At 40.7% G+C, this 25,609-nt stretch overlaps 1 protein-coding gene across 3 annotated transcripts in view; it reads right to left on the reverse strand.

Moving 5' to 3' along the window:
* Positions 1-450: 450 nt before the first annotated feature.
* errfi1a (ERBB receptor feedback inhibitor 1a) overlaps positions 451-25,609 on the reverse strand; it is a 36,961-nt gene continuing 11,802 nt past the window's right edge. The window contains exons 1-4 of one of the 3 annotated variants that reach the window (XM_047347167.1): positions 7,464-7,645; positions 3,962-4,172; positions 3,732-3,808; positions 451-3,591 (exon numbers count right to left, since the gene is read on the reverse strand). In XM_047347167.1, the coding sequence (XP_047203123.1) occupies positions 2,555-3,591; positions 3,732-3,808; positions 3,962-4,116 (1,269 nt within the window). In that variant the 5' untranslated portion in view covers positions 4,117-4,172; positions 7,464-7,645 and the 3' untranslated portion in view covers positions 451-2,554. Of the gene's footprint in view, positions 3,592-3,731; positions 3,809-3,892; positions 4,173-7,463; positions 7,646-25,609 lie in introns of those variants that run through there. The other 2 variants (XM_047347168.1, XM_047347169.1) reach the window with 2 other exon arrangements.

A 25,609-nucleotide genomic window follows, 5' to 3' on the forward strand; every position in this document is an offset into this window, starting at 1 on the left:
AGGGTTTGTGCGTGGCCTGAATAGATTAAACTGCCACCCTTTGTCGCAAAAATAAATAAATAAAACACCTATTCTACAGAACCACAATTTATTGTCTGGCTGAGACGTTTCAGGGGATATAATATAACAGCAGCTGATCTGGAGCTTATATAGTTGATATTTGACCTCTGGTGCTCCATGTGTTAGCCACCTGGACTCGGCTCAAGAGTGCTGTAAAAAGTAAAAAAAAAAAACTTTGTGTACGTAAGCTTGCTGACAAGAGAGCTCCAAAGCAGTCACACAAGGAGGAAATTGCATTTTAACCAGGAAGAGGAAGATTGTACACCTGGCACTCTTCTTTCTCTGGATAGAGGCCAGCTACGATAGGGCACAGCATGAGGGTGTGTGGGTGATAAAACAGGCCAAACAGCTGAAAGGAGCTGAGTTTAGATTCAAGAAACAAGACTAAAGCAAGCTCATAAATAAGTCATTTTATTTTGGATTTATTTTAAAAGAGTCAGCTATTCATACAAACAAATGGAATTGTTAAATACTGTACAAAGCATACTGAACTCTCCCAGTGCATTTTGTTTCAACCACAGCAGAGAAGTTATTTCTTGATATACTAGTCTTCATTTAGTTTCATTATTTCTCATAAGACATATGAATACCTTAAGATTAAATAGTGTGTGATGTAAACATTTAAAATATTTAGGTCAAAAAGCAACATTGTGGATGGCAAAGCCTGTGAGGAAGTGAAGGATGGAGGAAGGAAGGAAGGAAGGATAAGTAGACTTCAATGACCGACTGACCTCAAAGGTCATGTTTCCAAAAAACTGAACACCGTGTTTGATACTGAAGGGGTTACTTCAATACATGTGCTACAATTTTGACAACATCCGGGTGCTTGGTGAATAATCTACAACAATAAAACTCGTTCTTCCTGGCTGCCAGCAGCCAAAGTCTTTCAGGCCACACCCACTGCAATCACGTAAGGCGAGGAATGCATGTGCAGAACAGGAAAGTCTGTGTCAGGCAGGCAGGAGGGTAAACCCTGCACTGTCTTTGCAATGTGTCTGTATTAACTGGTTGGGCTGACATCTCTAATCTCAGATCTGCCTGCTTTAAAACTTCCATTTACGGATATCCGGTTAGAAGTTAAGCCACATATGGAGCTCGCTACCTCATCTTTTGTATTTTAAAACCATATTGGACAATTTAAAAGGAAATATTGAACGAATGGAAATATTTGGTAATGCTTTTTTCACAACTCAACCAAAAGTAACATTGAGCTCAACTTGCCTCAAACGTTGGATTTGAGAATGACATGCTGAGAGAATTCAAATTGGAGGATGCAAAAGCTTGTGGTATTTGTTGATTGCTATTAAGAATACAACCAATAACAATATATTTCTTTCTACTTTATGCATTCAAACACTAAAACATGTTCATAAACATAGGTTGCCCAAGTATGTGTCCAGTGGCTTAATGTGACACAAAGTATCAGAAGTGCTAATAAATAGCTTATTTCTGCAACTTCCACTATGTTTTATATTTGTGGCAGCCATATCGGACATCGCTTGGGCCCATTTTGTTGCATTTCTGACAGAGAAGTTGGAAAATCTGACTTCTAAGCACAAACTGAACAGACTATGAGTTCCTCCAACAGATTGAGGGAATTTCAGTAAGGATAGCATGTCTGGACACAATTACCGTGCAACAAATCAGACCTGAACACAGACTGAAAGTAAATGAATGTGTGCATAAAAAGAAAACAGCACACAGTAACAGGTTGAACTGACACTTCTCTACATATTGCAGAAAGTCCATCTCCAAAGGATTATGTATCACATGCACAAACAAGCACAAATACTCTCAATAGAAAACTTCTCCATATAAGCTGCACCAAAGATTACTTTGGAAACAAGCATAGCTACCAGAAACAATGTGCCATGTGGGAAAAGCATGGCTCAAGCAGAACTGGAAGTACATCATGCCAATGTTAGGATAAAACATCACACTGCTAGCTAGGGTCCTTCATTTTAATAAAAAAAAAAATTCACTGTGCTTGGGTTTAGACTTCATATATTAAGTGTTACATGGTTTACTGACCTTTTGTCCCTTGTAAGATACAAAAGCAGCATCACAGAAAGCCCCATGTGCATTACATAAAAACATCCCCACCATTCCAGACACAAAACACTGAGCACATCAGGTGCAAAGCCCGCTTGCACCTTTTGATTGTACCACATCGTCAACGACAACTACTAAAACAACAAAAAAAAGTACAGCAACGAATGTCATGAAATAAAATCATATAAAAAATAAGCTCTACGATGCTGAATTTTGATCACAATCTTTACTCCAATGAAGTATCTTTGTTGTGATAGCGGTTCAACCAGTAACTGTATACAGTGCACACATACCCTGTGAGTTAACAATACGGTGGGGTATTGAAAAAACAAAAAACTGTAAAAAGCAGCAGTTTGATGGTTGTTAGCATCTAGTTTCACTATTTTGTCAAGTGGTTTTTTGCTCATGTACAGTCCTACTACTTCAACTAGAACCTCTAAAACTAAACTAAATCTACTTTTCTCTTGGTGTGGCAGTCACAGGGCGAATCTGCAGACCGCTGAGGCAGAAGGTAGTAATGTGTGTTGCTAGCCTTCTTGCCATTCTCCATGACAGGAAGGATGCATGGAGAGCCCTCACTGTTCTGTCTGTGAAAACACCGACAGCTAACATACTTGGGGTCTGGTGCAAAACTCTGGGTGGGGGGCATGACCCCATTAGCATATGTTGGGAGGCTCTTTGGACTGGGGGTGCGGGAGCTGCCTCTGGCAAAATGGTCCCTTGGTGGCAACTTGGGTGGTTTGTCCTCGTCGCTGTACGCCCCAGGCGAGACCTCTGCTGACCAGCGGCGCAAGTCTCCAGTCTTGACGATGCGGGGAGGGATTGGGGGTGGCACCTCTGCTTTATCCGAACCATTGGTGTAACGTTTGTGACAGAGACGCAGCAGTGAGGGTTTGTGTAAAGAGCCCGCAGGCCCAGAGTGAGAACGTCGTAGCTTCCTTTGAGCTTTGTCCTGCGGTCTCGGACAGACCACATGCTCTGGTGGTTCCTGTCGCTGGTGTTCATGCTGTTGTCGCACTTCCTGCTGAGGATGTGCCTGGTAGTGCTGAGGCTGGGCCTGCTGCTGGGTCTGTGGTCCTAACGGACCGTCATAATAAGCATAGTTTATCTGCCCACAGTCCCTGAAGCTCCTTCTGCTGGGGAGTACACACCGAAAAGGAGACGATTTGGAATACTGGTCATCACTGGACACAAGGCAGCGGCTTTCATCTGTACTGGTGAAAAATTCCACCTCATTATCCACAGCCTGCTCAGTCGAGATGTCCGTTTGAGGTGGGATGGGTGGCAGGGGCTTTGAATATCTATCCGGCGTTTGAGGTGGGCTGTTCTCGTAGAAGGAAAGCCTCTTGAATGAGGGGACCACCTGGTCATCATCGCCAGGACTTGGGGTGGATGGTTCCACGCTGCTGGGCAGGGACAGATGGGAGGGTCTGGATTTCTTTGGAGGTAATCTCTGAGAGTTGGGACTGTTTTTAGGCTCTGTCAATGAAAAGCATAGCACAACAATCACTACATCAGCATCAGAAGGCCTCAAGAGGGTTTATAATGATCTCAAAACCATTGTCTAACTCCATCTTAAAAAAAACCATCATCCAATACATGAGAGATTATGCACTTACTCTCATAACTCTGGGGTGGCCCTTTCTGCTGGGTTCGGTAGTTCTGGTCTATATGTGTGTCCATACTAAAGTAGAAACTGGTAAATAAAACAATATACATTAGATTTGCAGATTTAAAAGACAAGCATCATTTTCTTGTTTGTAAGAAATCTGAGACCAACCTGAACTGTTTCACTTCAACATGTCATGCATGTCTAAGCCCTAACAGACTTCTAGGCCTGAACACTCACTTGTCCGTGGGCTCATGGCGGTAGCTCCAGGAGGGCTTGGATCCAGCCATGCTGTGACAGTAGCTGCCCCGGAGGAAGGGGTTTTCTATGGGAAAAGAGATCTCCTGGGCAGTCAGGCCTACTGTGGACATGCTCCAGGCAGAGTCGGATCGCATCAAAGCCAGGAAACACTCTGATCACCCGGCTGGCTGCCCCTGCTTCTCTGCTCTATCTAAAAAAAACACAATGAGCACCTGTTGAATAAGATGATGGTAAAATCAAGACTGACAGCAAATAAGGTGGACGGGAAATAAATACACAAATAATCAAGCAGTCTGTGAATAACACAATCCTTCATGAGGAAAGGTTCTCTTCAATGTTACTTAACAGGCCCAATTAAGTGCAAATCATTTTTCACTTTTGGAAATAGAAAGGACTGAGAATACTTATTTTTTCTGCTAATGGTATATCACTCTTAAAGAGTATAGAATCAAAATGAAACTGTTTTTATACATTGTCCAAACTGTACATTTGGCTTCACAAGCTTGAGAGCAAGAGCCAACTTTCAATTTTCTTTTCTATGCTTCACAATGGTTCTACTTTATTTTAAAACTTGACTGTGCCACGCTCCATTGCTGCAATCCTGCTCCTCCTGAATAGGAAGCCATAAAGGGCTCCTCCTGTTACCGCGGACTCGATGTTGCAAAATCTCCTAATGTCAAGTGACCTGAATGTGTGTGTCACGTCAAGTATGTGTCAGGCCTGAGTACACAATGAATACAATATTCAGAGGGGTGGAAACCTCGCAGCGTATTGATATTTCTGGGGACTGTGTGTGCGCTGGGCGCATAATTTGATCTGGTTTTTGTGTGACTGAATTTACATTTTACATTTCACTGTCTAAGCAGAGCTGCGCTTAGAAACTGCTACTGCTGAGTTTTTATAGTTTATTGTAAAACAGACAAATTATCAAACAAACAGCAGGTCAAGACACACTTTAAACTGTTTTTTTTCTCCATATTTAACCAAACAGAAACTTCTCCTGACAAACACACTCATAATGTAGCAGCAGGGTCGATCTCAGTTTAAAGAAGGTCCTGAACAGAATCTGATTTGGGGTGCCCACTTTCAGCTCAAACCTATCACAAATATGCTGCAGTTGATTTGTTATGGAAGTTGGAGCTTGCATCTGTGAATAAGGTTATGCCCCTGTTGAGAGAGTTTCTTGCTTTAAGTCTAATAAACCAGTGGGATTTGATAAATTATTTTAGATGTAACTACAAGCAGCAATGCAAGACGATAACATTGTATTTATCTTCGTTTTATGCATTCAAACACAAAAGAAACATGTTCGCAAACACAGGTTGAGTTTAACAATTTCATCACCTGTTTAATGGGATTCTAGATTTCCCAGTCACAATTCTGACTTTAGGGAGAGATGTTGTTGGACTTTCCACAGGAAAATTCAGAACTCAGAAAGGTCGAAGTAAACGTGGGGAATTATACTAATATGTGTTTATCTACTTACAATGTGCATGCAAAAAGTAGAAATTATAGTTCTTACTTCTTATGGTGCATTCGCCTCGTCTGGGAATTTAAAACTTCGATATGGGAATGACTTTCCCAGAGTTGACCATGTTCTATTACCATTACCAGCTAATAACACTATATTTCTCCCCATTGTATGCATTAAACACTAACTGAATGTCTTCACCAGTAGAGGTAGAGCAGAACTGTGCGTGCCACTGATTTAATTAAATACAAATTGTCCTAAGTGCTAATAAATAGTTTATACCAGCAACTTTCACAAAATGTATATATTAGATATGGAAGATGACTTTTTCCAAGAACCTCTGACTTTCAAAAAGTTTAATAACGGGTCATTTGTTCATCTATTTAAAAACTAAAGAGACTCCAATGGGCAGCCAGACATCTGAATTGTCCAATTTAGCTTTTATCATCATCAACAGGTCAAGGGCCAAAAAAATCTATTTTCTTTCATAGTTCATTAAATCCATAAAAACAAACTACCACTCAGGTAATAAATTAATCACCTTAACACACTTTTGAGTTTAATAAAAATGAGGGGAATCTTTTATTGTTTTCGGTTCATAAAACTACCTCTATCAAATAAACTGCAGCAAATTTAATTTATCTTTTATTTTTTATGATAATTTGAAAACAATTGAACTAGTAAAACTCAAACAAAACCAGAAACAGTCAGAAAAAGCCTGAATGATGCATCTGCATTACAAACAAGTTTGCAAGTGACCCCAGTTCTCACACACCAGCAACAAAAACTATTAAATTAGCATCAGTTATGACCGTTAACGTGACTGTTAACAGCTTTCAAATTAAAAGGTTATCCCCAATATGTCTACAACTGGTGCATTTTGTAAGTCTGTTCTACCTGGCTTCAACTGCTCATGGGGCGCTAAGCGGTTGCAAAGTTTGCCTGCTGTGTGAAGGAGGGATGACTCCTAGTCTCCCATGAGCCATGTATTTATGTGCTGACCTGACAGCTGCTGAGCAACAAAGCTCTAAAACAACAGGAAGCACGGGGGGCATCGAGACAAGCTAGACTGCCCAACAAGGCATGCAAGAGCCCCCCCTCATATCCTGTGCGGTCGATTCGGTTCGGCGGAGACGGGAAGCAACATGATCCTCGATAATGAAGCCCCTGAGGCTTGCGCTTCCTCTTGCAACAGGTGCAAAGACAGTCCATTCTGGCAGTTAACCACATGCGCATTTACAGGCAGCAGAATTAAACAAATGATGTATCCCCCCCCTGCTCAGGAGAAATGCTTTCAGGTAATTAATTCTGACCTTTTGACCAGACAGTGCGGGTCTTTTTATGGAGACGTAGTTGGATAAACTCTTGGTAAAATAATAATAATAATCAGGTAACACCACAGAGCAGCTTTCCCTTTGATTTTAAAAGCTGGAAGTAGAAGTCAGAGTCAGAGCTTGAAAGCAGCGGTTCACACCCCGCTCATGACACCCTTGCAGCAGTTTCCGAGCAACCATACCCGCTCTACCTGTGCGGCAAGCAAACACCGCGCACACCCCCTCACTTTACCGGATTGAGATAATAATGGTTAAAAGCCCTGTAGCAGCCAGGTGACTCACGCCACAACACAGGACAGATAATTGGCAAGGACAAGCAGTGATGACACACAATGAATGATTTCCTTTTCATCTGTAGGTGGGATATTAACCTGGAACCGATATTGCCCCTAAATTAACCGCGCAATTTAACGCTTTTTAAAATACGCGATTACTGATAATTCACCTGTTTTTTTAAGTTGTTTTGTTATTGACAATAAACGTGATTATGAATTTATGCGTCTTATTTCTGAATTATATGTCAGAAGATCTGAGAGTTGCTTCAGTTTGGTTTGAACTATATCGTTTAATAATAAAAGTAGATGGACAAGGGAAATAGAGTAAAAGTAACAGGAGTGTGATCTGAAGCTGCAAAAAAATGGGGGAAAAAAAATGAAATATCACTTTCTGGACTCACCTAAATAACTCTTGATCTCCCTCGCTGACTGACCCGCAAACAGTCCTTTTTTCCTGTAAATAACGATTCGCTGTTAATCTCAAGTTTTAGTTGAATTTTTAAAATCTTCCGACTCCTGATGCATTAAGAACAGGACGCCTGCATGTTGGCGGCGCTCCGACTACACTGTGACACTTCCAGATCCCTCCAGTGTTGTATTGAGAAATGTTTTATAAGCTCCACACCATGGAGACGCGCTAGCTCCGCCTCTGCCCTCTCTTAAAGGTGCAGTCCTTTTTGACCAGAATCATCTGGCTGCACGTCACTTGCATATTGACTGAAGAATCGCCCTTGGACACATGCATAGTGACAAATTTATTTGTGCACTTAGCTATTTAGTAAATACACCATGAAATTAGCTCAGTTAGTTTTATGATATTTAAAAAAAAAATGTATTAACATGCATGCAATCAGCTGAGAGACTAAACCCCAGACAATTGTAATTCTGAAGAATTTCACTGTTGCATGCTCAAACTGAAATATCCAACTATGGGGTTAGGAAAGAGCCAGTCTGTAGTATTTGCAAACATTGTGACTGCTGAGGGGCCTCTGCTTGCCTAAAGGCCTAAAGAGTGCTTCAATTCAGGTAAGGCAGATTTCAAAATACACCAGCTCAATACATTTGAAGAAAAAACTTCATAAATTGAACGTTTGTGAGCAGTCATATTTTAATGCTAATGGTGCGTTCTCTTTCCACTCCCAAGTCAGATCTTTTTAGTTACCAGTAGGAAATACAACAACTACCTTCCTTAAAGTCGGAATTACTACTGGAAAAACCAAAACAACCCCTAGTTCAGTATCGAATATGGCTGCCGTGCATGGAAAACATAACAAAAGCACTTCTGATTGTGTATCTTATTAAATCAGAGGCACACTTAGCACTGGATTACCTATAACTTGGTTACTTTGGGTGTGGCTTCATTCCAGGGTCAGACTTCCAACTTTAGAGACAAACCAAAGGCACCAAATATATATTATACCTTCTACTCATGTCTCAGCTCAAGTCACATGCAAACTGTAACAGTTTATAAACAAGTATCAGACGTTTTCCTATGGTGACTAACGTGAGTTAATTGTGCACCCTCTTTGTACTGTTTGTAAGTTGGATTTTCCAAGTTTCCAAGTGGAAGATACAAAGAATGTTCCCTAAAGTTGCAATTGCTACTAGCAAGTTCAGAGGTTGCTGAGTAGCACTGAGTTCAGTAACCAATACGTCTGCTGCATATGTAAAACGCAGTGAAAGTTGCAGGTATAAGCTTTTCATTTCTGACTGTATCACATGAAAGCAGTGCAAGCTTGCAACTACAAAGCTTTTAAATTGGGTGTTCCCAGATCCGAGTTCATGATAGCAACAAAGCACAATCGCAAGACGCTCTTCACAGATATGGGCCTAAAAGTGCTGCTTAGGGCCTCATACAACATCAAACCTTCCCATGTTTTACCCATGTTTAAACAAATAAAATTTTGAGCAAGAGCCTGCAGAAACAGGAGCAGAGATCTGCAGGCAGACAGATGCGACAGATGGCACCAGGCAAGATAACACCAACTGCTCCAGAGAGAAACACCTTTATCTGCACGTACATTTCTGCCAGATGAACTGTGCTAAGCAGCTTTTTTTGGCACCTGTTTTGCATTCACTAAACATGATGATCTTTTAATGCAGAGGCATTATAGCACTGCAAAGCCCCATTAATGTAAAATATACACAATCTTACATCCCCAGTTTGTCCCAACTAGCATTTCCTGCCACTTAGCCTTGTTAGGCCATAAGTGGTGTTGTATTAACTCTGTAATCTAACTGGGCTAAACAAACCCAACAGTGCCATGCACACTAAGCCAACACAGTGACACAATGGCTACAAACAAGTGGAATCAATGGAGGCAGAAAAGCAGAGGTGTGTTTGTGCAGAAAGAGAAAGAACATGCTGTTCCTCTTCCTGAGTTTGGGAATCCTTTACAGCTTGTCCCCCCTTCCAAACCCAAAAGGCTTATGATTGCGTGTTTGGCCCTCGCACAGACCAGACGCTCACTAATCCCCTTTATAATTTCAGCTGCATTTTTCAAATTCCTCCGGACAAGTTGTGACCAACAGCGTGAAAAGAGGTGGAATCTACAGTCTATTTGAGTACAAGTGACAGGATTGGGGTTGGCGGGTTGTGTAGGACAAATATAAAAACTGGACAGTTAGTTCAACAAGTGTTGAGAAAGTTTTTATTTTGCATTATGCAGTGAATTTCCAAGTGAGCAGGTTTTCATGTGCCAACAAAAACATAAATAGGCTTCATGTCCAAGTGATCTCTCCTCCCTTCACTTCCCCCATTCCCTCCCTGCATGAGAACCACACTGTGATGTCATTGCTCACAGGAAGTGCCTTTTAAAGGTAGTCATCGGAGGAAAAAAAATAAGTCAGGGAGTAAGAGGAGCCACCACAGCCAGAGGCAGTCCTGATGAGAGGTTGAGATGGCAGATCTTGTGTCAGAGAGGATATACCCTTCTCAGGAAAAATGTGTCTGCTTTTTCTTTGTTTTTTTTTTCCATCATGACTAATGCTTGGGCTTTGTCTGACAAGCTCTTTCTCAAAGTAGTGACACCTTTGGCTCATTTTCCTCTCAGCTGGTGTGAAAGTACAAAGAAACTTCTCTTTGTGGGTCACATTCCAGCATATCCAAGGATTTTACATATAAAGCTGTGCTTCTGTCTCTCAGCTGATTACTATCAATCCCTCTCCAGCAAAATAGGGTGGAGTTCAGTCATATATAAGGAAAAAAAAAAAAGTACTATTTTTGTAAATGATTTATTTTCTCTGCAGACCAGGTCATTGATCACCTCTGCCTGTTGAGGTAATTAGATTACGTGCATATTCAGTCTGCTTCCAAAGTTCACACTGATATTCACACAGCAGCAAAATGTTTGGTGCTGTAGTGTTGTGATGCACTACGCTGTGTAGCCTGTAAAAAGTTCACTTTACATATGGTGCATAGCAAAACAAAATTTTTAGATTGTTTAGATTGTTTGACATTTTAAGCAATTCACACTGCGGGGTTTTGATCTGTTTGTAATTTGTACACTTCAATGAAGCTACCTTGCAGTTATATAACAGTCAGATGTTTATTGTGGTGTAAATGTTTTCCCCAGGTAAACTTGAATGAAAAATAATGTTTTGTTTGATGAAAGTTGCAGAAATTAAAAAATTTACCTGCACTTCTGACAGTTTTTATCCTTAAATAGTGCAAATAGTGTTGTGGGCACGTTATTTTGGTGTTTGAAGGCATAAAGTAAATTTTGACATATAACTTGCAGATCAAATTGCCAGAAGTAATTCAGAGAACCAACTTCCAAGGTAAATATGCAAATGGTATACTAGGCTAAGCACCTGTTAGCTGTATATTTATATACAATCTATGATTACAGCAAGTTTTTTTGCTACTTTAAATGCTTTGAGGAAAAACTTTTAATTCTGACATGTATGTAACATACATTTGTAAACTGCAAAAAGTTTGTTGCATTTTTTTTCAGTTTCACTAATAAAAACTATTGCGAGCAAAACGTTTGGTAATACATGGGGTCAGTAGGAGCCATTGAGTTTCTGGAATGCATTTCTAAGCAATTTTAAATATCTGGTAATATAGAATATGGGATTTAATTGACTGCTAGGCCAGAAAGATTTTTTTAACGATGTCAGATTCTAAAGCATAAGGGTTGCAGCTTACAGATGCAACGTAAGCTTACACAAAACTGCTACAAAATTATAATTCTAGCCAAATAAATGTCATATCAACCATATGTAACCATATAAATGTATGTCATCCCATGATACACTAGATAGACCGTCTGTCTGCCCGAATGAAGATTCATTCATCTTAGCATGCCAAAAGATTGAAGTGGCTGACACAGCAGACCTCTACAATGTCTTTGCAGGAACTACAGCAGGCTTGCTACTGTTGATATGAAAGTGCCTACCTGTACAACCAGAAAGAGACTGTAAAAGTTCAGCTCACATAGGAGGTGTGCAAGGACAACATTACTTTAATCCCTTAGAAAAACATGATGTCCAGACTAGTTCACCAGAGAGAACATAGAGAAAGACCAGGGCCTCTGGAATAATGTTGTTTGGACAGATGAGTTTAAAATATTATTTGGATACCAGAAAAGAGGACATGGAAACCATGGAATTCTAGAAAAAAAGCATACTTACTTTGAAGCATAGAGGTGGATGTTTAAGGGTTCAGGGATGCCTTGCTTCAACAGAACCTGACCAGCCCACTGTTATATAATCAATCATGAGTTCTACCGTGTATCAAAGGCTCTGTTTACACTAACTCCCGTTTCTGTTACCACTTCTACACGACAATATTTTAAATATAATCTCTGTTCACACAGCAAAGGTTGAGATGTGAAGATGTTGTAATTCCCCCACCATACCACTAGTATGTAGCATGTCAGCAGCTGTAATGTAGTACGTGTGTGCATTCATTTGTACTGATGTCAGTCATGCTGCTCATAAGCCAGGGCTTCCTTGTAAGAAAGATTCAATTTTTCCCATTTACACGACAACGGACACTGCAATGTTTTCAAACCATAATAATCTGGAACCTGTTTTCAAATTGAGCGATTGTCAGAGAAAACGTGCACCATTGTCGTGTAAACGAACAGTAGAAATGCAACTAAACTTTCCAGTTTTCTCCAGAAATTTTTGTCCTGTAAACAGGGCCATAGGGAGCTGGAGGAAAATGTGTAATAAAAATAGAAATGAAGCAGAACTTGACCCTGCAACATGACAATAACCCAAACCATACCAGAAAATCCAGCAAGGACTGGATGGAAACTTAGAAATCAGAGTCAAAGCCCAGATCTTGATCTCATTGAGAGCCTGTGAGTGACCTGAAAAAGGCTATACATGCAAGAAACACATCAAATATCTCACATTTAAAAATGAGGAGTGGGCAAATCTGTCCTCAGACCAACTTAAAAGACTGGTGGCAACAAAAAGCGTCTCATTGAAGTTATTTCACTCAGAGGGGGAAAGCTTTAGCCATCAGGGGTAGGGTGTCCTAACCTTTTCTTCAGCTGGAAACACATTTTTGCTAATATCTGTTGTTTAATGATAAAAACCAGATAAAATGCATTGCCCTAATGCATTTTAGACAAGTTTTTCATATCTAGAAAATACAGTTAGACACCCATTACAGAGTATTTGACTGTAATATATATTATTCAGATCATGTGCCACAACAATATTTTATGTCCAACACTGCAGCTTTAGAATAAAAGTCCCAAAAGCAGTTTGGTGTATGCAGCCCAGTGTGGCAAGAAGTGTTCTGACCTATAGGTGTTGTAGGTCAAGACTCAGCTGTCTGACCTACAACTCCTCAAAGGTAGGAGGCACTTTCTTTCAGGCCATGAATTTAAACAACCTGGGCAGAGATTATCTAACCGGGTAGCAACGGCAGGCATCTAGGTAAAACATGAAAAACCAACCCTCAACAGAGGAAGTGGCCTGAGGTATCGCCTCTCCAAGTCAGCTATGACTCTCCCCTCCAGGCAATTTCACAACCATTCACACTTTGAAACATGTGACCAAAACACGTCATATGTCAGAAGTGAAGGTATCGCACAGTTGACCGTGACCAAAGTGGTCCACAGGATTGGCAGGTAGAGGAGTGACAAGCAAGTCACTGCTGATGATCCTTGCTGGAGCTTTTAAGTTTGAAACATACTGTTAGGAACTAAAGAAACGTCTTGTAACTTTTTGAAGCTTTTTTAAAATTTTTAAGAAGCAAGAATGAAACAGGAACCTTCTAACCTGTTAGAGCAAGACTCTAAGTACTTCGAAAATCTGTGCAGCCGGATTTAAAACTTGTACCTTTTTCTCGATAAATTTTCAGTTTTTTACTGAGCAACACAAGAGTCCTAATTCCTTACAGTGGGAATGAGCCATGAATCTAGTTTGTGCAGCTGTGAGCACTAAATTTCAAAATGACACACGTTGCGCTTCTCAAGCCCTGGATTTTAGCCTCTCTTATTCTGGTAGACACACACTTGGCTCCAGTCATGGAAACAAAATACAAAACCCTAGGCAACAGTGTGTCATTTCTCACCACCATATGTAAATAAGGCCATATTAAAGCTCTTCTACATCATAACAATACCAAACTGTTGAGGGCCCACTGGCTGCCTTAGTCATTAATCACTTCCTGTATTGGGTTTGAAAGACTTCTGGGAAATGGTGGGATTTCAGAGGAAATCTGATCACGCACAGGTATGTCCTTTTTTGTTTTGCAGAACGATGTAATCAAAAGCAGCAACACGGAGTCATTATTGCATCACTCCTCAGCATTGTTATGTTGAGTAGTTCAAGTGCAACCAGGAGTCTGCTGTTAGTAATGGGTGGAGCAAGCCATCCACCTCTTATGATGACAGGGTGTGTTTAGTCTCCAGGACCTGAGAATCACTTCAGACGGAGACCGGGGGAGTTGTTGCTGAGCTCATCCTATGACTGAAGCTGAATCAAAGACAGTAGAACAGGCACTAATAAATATAAGTGTCTATAAAAAAGAAGGAACATACTTCTTTGATTACTTATACAGTCACGCATAATCCCTCACACAGACATGCTCATAAACACTGTATTTATGCCTGCCTTTTTGGGTGAAGCTGTGAAAACGACAGCTGTGGAGGACATCATGCTTTTTGGATTTTCTTTCCAGCTGCAACAGAGATGTAAAATGTCTCCAAATACTGTATGTCCTAACAACAGTTTTTCAATATGTAAATCAGGATTTAAAAATCCTTTAAATCAACCCCAATTTCTTTATAGCAAGCAGGTGGTGCTGTTCGAAATTAAGTAAGTTACTGAATAGTAGAATAAGTTCAGGAGCACATGTGTAATGGTTGACACAGACATTGAATCAATCAGATTAATTAATTACTCTCCATCTTTTTTTGTTGTTCACAAAAAGTACTGCTCGTGTGTTCTTTTAGTACATTTGAAACAACATTAAATTGTATTTGCAGGCATTTATGCTGAGAAGGGCTACGTTTATAAGATACATTTTACGTTATTGTTTTGCATAGTGTTAAGCATTTGTAGCCTTCAACTGTGTATAATTCAACAACGTCTGTATGCTAAAGTGTGTTTATCGTGTTTATTTATACAGGTCCTTCTCAAAATATTAGCATATTGTGATAAAGTTCATTATTTTCCATAATGTAATGATGAAAATTTAACATTCATATATTTTAGATTCATTGCACACTAACTGAAATATTTCAGGTCTTTTATTGTCTTAATACGGATGATTTTGGCATACAGCTCATGAAAACCCAAAATTCCTATCTCACACAATTAGAATATTTCATCCGACCAACAAAAGAAAAGTGTTTTTAATACAAAAAACGTCAACCTTCAAATAATCATGTACAGTTATGCAGTCAATACTTGGTCGGGAATCCTTTGGCAGAAATGACTGCTTCAATGCGGCGTGGCATGGAGGCAATCAGCCTGTGGCACTGCTGAGGTCTTATGGAGGCCCAGGATGCTTCGATAGCGGCCTTTAGCTCATCCAGAGTGTTGGGTCTTGAGTCTCTCAACGTTCTCTTCACAATATCCCACAGATTCTCTATGGGGTTCAGGTCAGGAGAGTTGGCAGGCCAATTGAGCACAGTGATACCATGGTCAGTAAACCATTTACCAGTGGTTTTGGCACTGTGAGCACGTGCCAGGTCGTGCTGAAAAATGAAATCTTCATCTCCATAAAGCTTTTCAGCAGATGGAAGCATGAAGTGCTCCAAAATCTCCTGATAGCTAGCTGCATTGACCCTGCCCTTGATAAAACACAGTGGACCAACACCAGCAGCTGACACGGCACCCCAGACCATCACTGACTGTGGGTACTTGACACTGGACTTCTGGCATTTTGGCATTTCCTTCTCCCCAGTCTTCCTCCAGACTCTGGCACCTTGATTTCCGAATGACATGCAGAATTTGCTTTCATCCGAAAAAAGTACTTTGGACCACTGAGCAACAGTCCAGTGCTGCTTCTCTGTAGCCCAGGTCAGGCGCTTCTGCCGCTGTTTCTGGTTCAAAAGTGGCTTGACCTGGGGAATGCGGCACCTGTAGCCCATTTCCTACACACGCCTGTGCACGGTGGCTCTGGATGTTTCTACTCCAGACTCAGTCCACTGCTTCCGCAGGTCCCCCAAGGTCTGGAATCGGCCCTTCTCCACAATCTTCCTCAGGGTCCGGTCACCTCTTCTCATTGTGCAGCGTTTTCTGCCACACTTTTTCCTTCCCACAGACTTCCCACTGAGGTGCCTTGATACAGCACTCTGGGAACAGCCTATTCGTTCAGAAATTTCTTTCTGTGTCTTACCCTCTTGCTTGAGGGTGTCAATAGTGGCCTTCTGGACAGCAGTCAGGTCGGCAGTCTTACCCATGATTGGGGTTTTGAGTGATGAACCAGGCTGGGAGTTTTAAAGGCCTCAGGAATCTTTTGCAGGTGTTTAGAGTTAACTCGTTGATTCAGATGATTAGGTTCATAGCTTGTTTAGAGACCCTTTTAATGATATGCTAATTTTGTGAGATAGGAATTTTGGGTTTTCATGAGCTGTATGCCAAAATCATCCGTATTAAGACAATAAAAGACCTGAAATATTTCAGTTAGTGTGCAATGAATCTAAAATATATGAATGTTAAATTTTCATCATGACATTATGGAAAATAATTAACTTTATCACAATATGCTAATATTTTGAGAAGGACCTGTAGATTCATACTTTTGGCATTGAAGGCGAAGTCAATAAAAAGGACATATACCTGACAGCAGTTTGACAGTTTGTCTGAAACGGTTACAAGTCCACACAGTGGGGACAGAATAGGGAAAAAGCATCACTCTACACGGCAACAACAAGGGATGTTCATGTCAGCGATCTATTTTAGTAAAACAAAAACGTCCCAAGGAAATAAAGTTTGGAACCGCAAAAGGTTGATCCTTCATGCATCTCATGCATTGAAAAATTGTAGAACATTCAAAGAAATGCCCTAAAAAGAGCATAAGGTCTAGTTTAAGGAAAACTTAAAATGCTTCAGATGCTGCGTCTCCACCAACCACCAGGTAAAGGACAGTAGAGCAGAGGTGAGCTGTGCAGAATGAGGCACCAACTCCCATAAAAACTTACATAATCTTGAATAACCAAAGCAGTAGGTCTCTTGCTAGATCTTCAGTCTTTGATCAGAATCAGAATCAGAAAAGCTTTATTGCCAAGTACGTTTTTGGACATACAAGGAATTTGTTTTGGCGTAGTCGGTGCAATACAATACAAATTAAACAGTATAAACATATCTACAATATAATATAAATATATGTGCACAGTTTTAAGTGAGTGAGAGTAAGTATAGAGCAGTATAAGATGCAAGAGCAATACAACAGTGCAGGTGATCATTGTGCAAGTATGGCAACAACAACCTCTCTGGCTGAGAGGTTTCTGATTTGGTTTCGGGAAGAAAGAGTGGCATTTACAGTTGATTTAAAGCAGATGTTTCATTGCTTTGTGCTCATAAAGGACCACCAAAACGTCTTGTGATTTCTATGGCACCAACATAATGGTATGGAACAACCAATTGTGAAGTATTACATGATGATGCATGTTTTTTTGGCAACAGCCCATCGCCGGCAGTAGCAACCTATGGGCTTTGATGTGCATCAGAGGACCAGGAGAACTGTGTCAATACAGTAAGACACCTTGTAGAACATAATTTCTACATTTTCGTCTCCTTTCCATCTAATGAAGAGGCAATCTCTATTGTCAAAGCCGCTCAACAAACTCTGGCTGCATCCAATTTAAGGGTGCACAAGTTTGCATCGAATGACATTATAGTGATGAAAGTATTCCTCAAAGAGGACCTGGCAAAGGGCCTAAAAGCTCTCAACCTGGGAGCAGACTCTCCGCCTATGCAAAGGAGCCTTGGAATGAGTTGGGACATTAACACAGATGAGTTCACCTTTCGAGTGTCAAGTGAAGAGAAACCCTACACTTGCAGAGGAGCACTTTCAACTATAAACAGTTTGTACGACAAGCTTGAATTTGCAGCCCAAATCAGTATTTGAGGCAGGGCTCTGCTAAGAGGGCTTTCGACTGAATCCTGCAAATGGGGTGATCCTCTTCCAGAGAGGATGCTGAAGGAACGGAGTTTGTGGAGGGACTCCCTACAACATCTTAGACAAGTAAAGATCCCTAGAAGGTATGCCTACATGTCCTTTTGCAATGCAGCAAACAGAGAACTGTACATATTCTGTGATGCTTTTACTAAAACAATCACTGCTGTGGCATATGTCAAGATCACAGATACAGAAGGCAAGAGCGAACTTTTTTGCATGTTTGCTCTGTTAAAATCTCCCAGTATTATGATAAAAGAGTCTGTGTATTTTTTCTCCATGTCTGTAATCAGCTCAGCGAGATGATTTTCAGCAGCAGAAGTACAGCCATGCGGTGGAAAATATGAGCCGATTATTATAAACGAGGAAAACTCTCTCGGTGAATAAAACGGTTTACACTTTATGGAAAATGACTCCAGATCCGGATTACATGTTTTTCCCAGCACTTTTACGTCTCTGCACCAACCTTCATTTATATAAAAGCAGATCCGCCTTCTCGCTTCTTCCCCAATAGCTCCGCGCTGCGATCCGCTCTGAGCAGCTGAAAGCCCGGCATCAGCAGTGTTCAGTCCGGGATGTTTTCACTCAGCCATGTCTCGGTGAAGCAGAGAACTGCTGATCCACGGAGGTCTGAGTTTTTACCGGTGAGGAAAAGCAGCTCATCCATCTTGTTGTTTAGAGAGCGGACATTTGCCAGGTGGATTGAAGGCAGTGGTGTGCGAAGTCCTCTTTTGCAAAACTATGGCAAAATTACAAGTTGTCACACTTGAAAAAGAAGTGGCTCAACAATGCCACCCTTATAATTTCACCCAGGGAATGGTACCCCTTTTTTAAGGCACGCAAGTTCATATACTGATGACACTGAGACATGGTTCAAAGTTTTAAAACAATAGATTTATTACATTTCGCATTAAAATACTTTGATTAAAAAAAAGCCTTCCTACCAAAGGGGAAAATAACAAAAGGCCTAATCAGAAGCTGTTACCGGTTGGAGAAGAGCCAGTGGGAATAGAGAGCATCCACCAAGTAAAGCAAAACAAAACTCGTAAGGCACCCAGACGCTTGGTGAAACAACCCAAGCTTAGGATGCACAGCACACAAAAAGAGGAGGACACTCAGCAACTGTAAAGGAAATAAAGCAATTAATAGAGTTACATACAACAAACCAAGAACAACAGATGAAAGTGAAAGTAATGAGCAGGTTGTCATTTAGTAACAAAAACAAATATCTAAATTAAAAATAAAATATATCTCAAAATAAGAAAAGGAAAGAGGCTGCAAACATCAAATCAAAGAATAAAGAAAATAAATCTAACTAAATCAAAACCAGGAATGCAACCCACAATCAACAGATACAAACAACTCAATAAAAAAAAATCAATGCCCACATTGGAAGGAGAATCTAGTAGCAAGCTGGGTTCACCTGCGATCATACTAGCACTAGCCGCCATATAAAGATCAACTATAACGCAACAAGAGAGGACACCTACCACAGTGACGTTGACGCAGCTTGCATCTAGCCCAAAGCAGCAATCTGTTGCTCAGTAGCAAACAAGCTCAGACCCGGAAGTGAGGTACAAAGTGGGAACGCAAAGAGAAAACAAGATAGGAGAAGCTGCTCCATAGCTCCCTTTATACCCACCCCACCTAATTTAACCAGAAGTGATGCAATTTATAGAAATACAAATTTATATACTGCTACACAACATCGACTTGTATTTGCAGGCAAGAATGTTGTAAGGGCTTAGTTTATAAGGTAAGGTAAGTTTATTTATATAGCGCTTTTTAGCAACGAGACACTCAAAGCGCTGTACATACAATTACAATACAATCACAAAGCAAATAAACAGATACAGACACAGAAAAACAAATCAAATGATAAAATCAAACAACAGAGGTAATTTGAAAAAGTTAAATAAAATAAAGAGAACAGAAAGATGGACAAAAAAATGGAAGGAAAATTGGACTAAAAACGCAACTAATCATGCCTAGATGGCACAGTCAAAGGCCACTGTAAACAAATAAGGTTTTAATCTTGATTTAAAGCAATTTAGGGTTTTGGCGCTTTTACAGTTTTCTGGCAGTTTATTCCAGGTTAGTGGAGCATAAGAACTAAAAGCTGCTTCTCCATGTTTGGTTCTGGTTCTGTGTATGCAGAGTAGATTTGAGCCAGAAGACCTGAGAGGTCTGGGTGGTTGATACACTGACAACAAGTCTGTAATGTATTTTGGTGCTAAGCCATTCAGTGATTTATAGACTAACAGAAATATTTTAAAGTCTATTCTCTGAGCTACAGGGAGCCAGTGTAGGGACTTTAGAACCGTGGTGATGTGCTCCACTTTCTTAGTTCTAGTGAGGACGCGGGCAGCAGCGTTCTGGATCAACTGCAGCTGTCTGATCGACTTTTTAGGCAGACCTGTGAAGACACCGTTGCAGTAATCAATTCTACTAAAGATGAAGGCATGAATTAGTTTTTCAAGGTCCTGCTGAGACATTAGTCCTTTAATCCTGGAGATGTATTTTAGGTGATAGAAGGCTGACCTTGTTACTACCTTTATGTGCCTCTGAAGGTTCAGGTCTGAGTCCATCACTACAACCAGGTTTCGAACCTGACTGGTGGTTTCTAGCTGTATTAACTGAAGCTGTGTGCTAACTTTTAAACGCTCTTCCTTTGGTCCAAAGATTATTACTTCAGTTTTGTTTTGATTCAGCTGAAGAAAATTTAGGCCCATCCATGCATTGATTTCTTCTAAGCATTTACCCAGCGCTTGAATGGGTTCATGGTCACCTGGTGACATCGTAACATATAGCTGTGTGTCGTCTGCATAGTTATAACTTACGTTGTTGTTTATTAAAATCTGAGTTAGGGGGAGCATGTAGATATTGAATAGGAGGGGCCCTAAGATGGACCCTTGGGGAATGCCACAACTTTGACATCCTGACCTGACTAATAGAGGATTAGCCAGCCGCAGCTTTGCACATGTGTGATTAACATGCAGTCCGGATATGGGGGGTTAGCATCTCTTTCTCTGACTGTAGCTGGGAGGGGCCACTGAGCAAGGTCTATAAGTGCTTTGGGACAGGGGAGGGGCCCATAGCAGCCACTACTGCTCATTGAGATGAGCAAGACCGATAAACACTTCACTTTCATGTCAAAGTCTGCAAAAATCTGCAATAACCCCCATAAAAGTTGCTAAGTTTGTCACTGGTTGCATTTTTGATAGAGTTCCTGAAGGAGTCTAAATGCTAAAGATGGCGACAAAGTTGGATAAACACTGTAGCACCCACATTCAGTTGTGTGGTCACACTTTGTTCAACCAGTCTTTAAAAATCATGACCAATTTTCATGTGCACTGCTGGAAAAACTGTATTACAGGCCCCACACGATATTCTGAAATCTGGGCTTTCTCAAACTGTTGCTTTTTAATTAAATTAGGGTTTTTTTGTCCATCTTCAAGTAAACTAAAGTAACTAAATTACAGCTGAAAGACATCAAATCTAATCAATTTTCTGCAAAATTAAGCAGAGAACCCCAGTACTGCTCTGCATCTCTTAAGTGTTTTCCAGTGTTTGTAATTAATAGAGAAACTATATTAGGTGGTGTCTGTCTGTGTCATGTGACTTGATCTGCATGGGAAATTAACCTAAAAACTAGTCATCACACAAGAATAAACAAGTTCAATCTGAACAAACTGTTTTTATTAATTACTCCTAGTAACAAAGTACCTATATCTGATTGAACACTGGTTTTTTACCAATCTGTGTAGACTCAACACTGGTTCCTCCATTGATTTTAACAGTCTGCTATACCTGAATGATAACAGAAAAATCAGTTTTTATTGTGGGCCATATGGGCAAAATGCCCAGGGTTGCAATGTAAAGGGTGGTGCACAAGCATCATATAAATAAAACTTCTCTCAGTTGTACTCTGAAATCTACAGGGGTTGGACAATGAAACTGAAACACCTGTCATTTCAGTGTGGGAGGTTTCAAGGCTAAATTGGACCAGCCTGGTAGCCAGTCTTCATTGATTGCACATTGTACCAGTAAGAGCAGAGTGTGAAGGTTCAATTAGCAGGGTAAGAGCACAGTTTTGCTCAAAATATTGAAATGCACACAACATTATGGGTGACATACCAGAGTTCAAAAGAGGACAAATTGTTGGTGCACGTCTTGCTGGCGCATCTGTGACCAAGACAGCAAGTCTTTGTGATGTATCAAGAGCCACGGTATCCAGGGTAATGTCAGCATACCACCAAGAAGGACAAACCACATCCAACAGGATTAACTGTGGACGCAAGAGTTTTCAATGGTGCAAAGAGCGCAAATCTTGGGCTGTGGACAATGTGAAACATGTATTGTTCTCTGATGAGTCCACCTTTACTGTTTTCCCCACATCCGGGAGAGTTACGGTGTGGAGAAGCCCCAAAGAAGCGTACCACTGAGACTGTTGCATGCCCAGAGTGAAGCATGGGGGTGGATCAGTGATGGTTTGGGCTGCCATATCATGGCATTCCCTTGGCCCAATACTTGTGCTAGATGGGCGTGTCACTGCCAAGGACTACCGAACCATTCTTGAGGACCATGTGCATCCAATGGTTCAAACATTGTATCCTGAAGGCAGTACCGTGTATCAGGATGACAATGCACCAATACACACAGCAAGACTGGTGAAAGATTGGTTTGATGAACATGAAAGTGAAGTTGAACATCTCCCATGGCCTGCACAGTCACCAGATCTAAATATTATTGAGCCACTTTGGGGTGTTTTGGAGGAGCGAGTCAGGAAATGTTTTCCTCCACCAGTATCACGTAGTGACCTGGCCACTATCCTGCAAGAAGAATGGCTTAAAATCCCTCTGACCAGTGTGCAGGACTTGTATATGTCATTCCCAAGACGAATCGACGCTGTATTGGCCGCAAAAGGAGGCCCTACACCATACTAATAAATTATTGTGGTCTAAAACCAGGTGTTTCAGTTTCATTGTCCAACCCCTGTATCTTTTAATCTATCTTTTATGCATTAGATGTCAATAAGGAATCATTGAAAAGTGTGTTTTGACCTCCATTGCTTGTTGCTGAGAAGAGAGAGACTAGCTTAATGCTTTGAGTGGGAGGGCACTGCATTTTATCTCAAAATCCAGAAACAAATTTTTCTCATATTAATTGGTTGGCAGGGCAGCAGGAGGGGCTCGCCAAGGATGACATTCATGTGAGAGCCGTCAGTGGCCAAAGTCAAAGGAAAAACTTTGGCCACAAACTTCCAGAGATTTTGAAAACCTATTAATCAAGACCACTTTAAAATATAACGACAGGGTTTTGGTTTTTTAAAGGTAAATATTAAGAATTGATGTATGACTCAATACTTTTAAACAGTGCTCCTCATATCAGTTTTCTGCACTTGTTGTTAGATGATCATAGATGACCTTAGTGGAAGAATACATTACATTTATCCTTCAGTGTAATGTCTGTATTGCCTTTCACACACCAAGCAGGTGTTTCTGGCATTAAGCCGTTAAGTTTTCCAGGTTTCTGGTGTTGCTAGTGTTAGACTGTGGAGAAGACCCTTTGAAAGTAGCAATCTGTTAATCTTAGGTAACATCTGATCACTGGGGGCATTTCTTTTCCCAGATTTCCTGTTTAAGCCTCACTCCTGGGAGGCACTGAAAGGAAACCCATGGTGTAACCCATGGCCCACGTCTCCTGTGATAAAGATTTCAGATGTTGTCCACCACGGAGATCACTACATTTGCCATTAAAAGGAAAAGAGGGAGTTGATGAAGGAAGAGATATAAATCACCAGCCACAGGATCAAGAAAGGATTACTCTCCTGGCACACATGGAGGACAGAAAACACATGCGTAAGGAAGGATGCGATCCACAGATGAGGTAAACCCATTGAGCTGAACAGGCCCCTTTCTCCCATTTCTGTAAGTATGCCTGATGACAGACACTGACTCATTTGGGGCAGAGTAGGTGCGTTGTCAGAGCTTCTTTTTGTTCCATTCACAGATGGGTTTTAGGGTGACTGATTAAATCAACCAGACAGGCCGATCTGCCACTGGGCTGTAGGCTCATTAATTCCTCACAAGACCAGGGTTATGGGTCAGTGCTCACACAAACTTCTTAATTAGCAGCTTCAGAAGATTAGAGCTGAGGTCCAGCTCCCATTTTCCACCCCCAGCAAACAAGTTAGCTGTGCAGATGCATATGGAAGGGATAAAATTTGCTGCTCCAGGGAGAGAACCTTGCGTGGGTTGGAATGCACAGGTTCATCCAATTGTAAGGTTGCAAAAATGGCCTTGAGGCTGCATGTTGGAAAGCAAGCATGATTAGTAACTAAACTACCATCTGAACTCAGGTTCAACACCATTTGTTCCTTCAAAATGCAAAGTCACAGCATGGCCTTACAGGAGCAACCTGTAACAGTTTGAGTGTTTTTTTAATCATGTTTGTTAGCAGTCTGAAAGTGTATTTCTAGTTTATATCATATTTCAGCTGTGTATAGCTTACAGTTTCCATTCTCACTCTTTCAGGGAGTTTGTGATAAAGCAAACATACCAAAAACGTTTGATATCATCTCACTGAATTATATCTGTGTTTAACTTTCATGTATTTGGGTACGCCAGTGGGGGTTGAAAATGATGTGCCAGAAGTCAGGTGTTCTGTCCAGGTTTATCGCACCCGCTCAGCTGCCGAGGCAAGCTGGCATATCTTGATAAACTGAGCAGATATTTCACATTATACTAGCTACATTCTTGACTAAAAACATTGTAAACGTTTATTTTGTTTCACAGAAAGCGTAACATATCCAATTTTGTTTACAGTTTTTCTTTCTCCTCTGACACGGCTGCTTCCGTCTGAACAAGCCACTTCGACCCGCAATGAATAATGGGATAGGGTGGGCAAAGGACACACAGGACCCATTCTTCAAATCTGGGGATAAGAAGGACAGATTTGGAGGAGTCTTCTAATTTGGATAACCTTCGTCGCTACGCTGGGACATAATTGGCCTACAAATGCAGCCTTCGAAGGATGCAGCCCCAGAATTTGGATGCAGTTCTGGTAGCTGTGTTTGATGGAGGTCAGATCACATTCACACTAGAAATGAACCGCTTAAGATTTCGCTTGGAACCGTATCGAGACTGTTTGGAGGAAATGGTCTCGGAACGGTTGTTTTGGCCCACAGCCTAGTGCAATTGTTGTGTTCACATCTATACAAACGAACGGCAGTAAGGGCAGAAAAGCACAAGAGTTCACTTTAAGCAGACTAAACACCTCTGTATTATTTACAGTTTCAACATCTGAAAAAATTATGTGCAAATTGGGACAAAATCCTATTTATGTTTTTGTTTTAATTCTGTGTAACTAAGTTTAAGTAAGGTGTGTAGATTTGCCAGATTAGGTTTTTCCTTTTTCAATGTTATTGCTAACATCCAGTCAGTGTTTCACCTTATCTTATATAGTGTTTGTCTCCTGAAATATTAAAAAATGATTTAAAATGGTATATTTTACTTCAGGATTTTCTGATTACAACTAAAAGTTAGAAAGCAAGTATTTGTTAAAGGCACTAGATTCTGTTATATACAGTATATAGCACCAAGTGGAAAGAACATTAAAGGCCATCTTGAATATAAGAGCTGTAATTATAGGAGTCAGCAGATTATTCTTAACTCAAGGAAAATAATGGGTTATCCATCCTCTGCACTCTATTTTTAAATCACGTAACATGTGAAGCTAAAGCTATTTGAGATTAAAAAAAATATGTTGTAAAGGGCAATCATATGGAAATGAAGTTATATCTTGTGAAATAAACTTTCTGAATCCTCGCCTTCTGTCTGTCTTCTGTAAACTCCAGAGACAGTGTCCTTCGTGCACCACTGTGGTCCCTGGCAGGAAGTAAATCAGCCAAGGAGCTGCCTGAGACCAAACACTGTGAGGACCCCTGGAGCC

The sequence above is a fragment of the Girardinichthys multiradiatus genome, chromosome 20 (genome assembly GCF_021462225.1).
Source record: "Girardinichthys multiradiatus isolate DD_20200921_A chromosome 20, DD_fGirMul_XY1, whole genome shotgun sequence".
In the NCBI taxonomy this organism is placed as follows: domain Eukaryota; kingdom Metazoa; phylum Chordata; class Actinopteri; order Cyprinodontiformes; family Goodeidae; genus Girardinichthys; species Girardinichthys multiradiatus.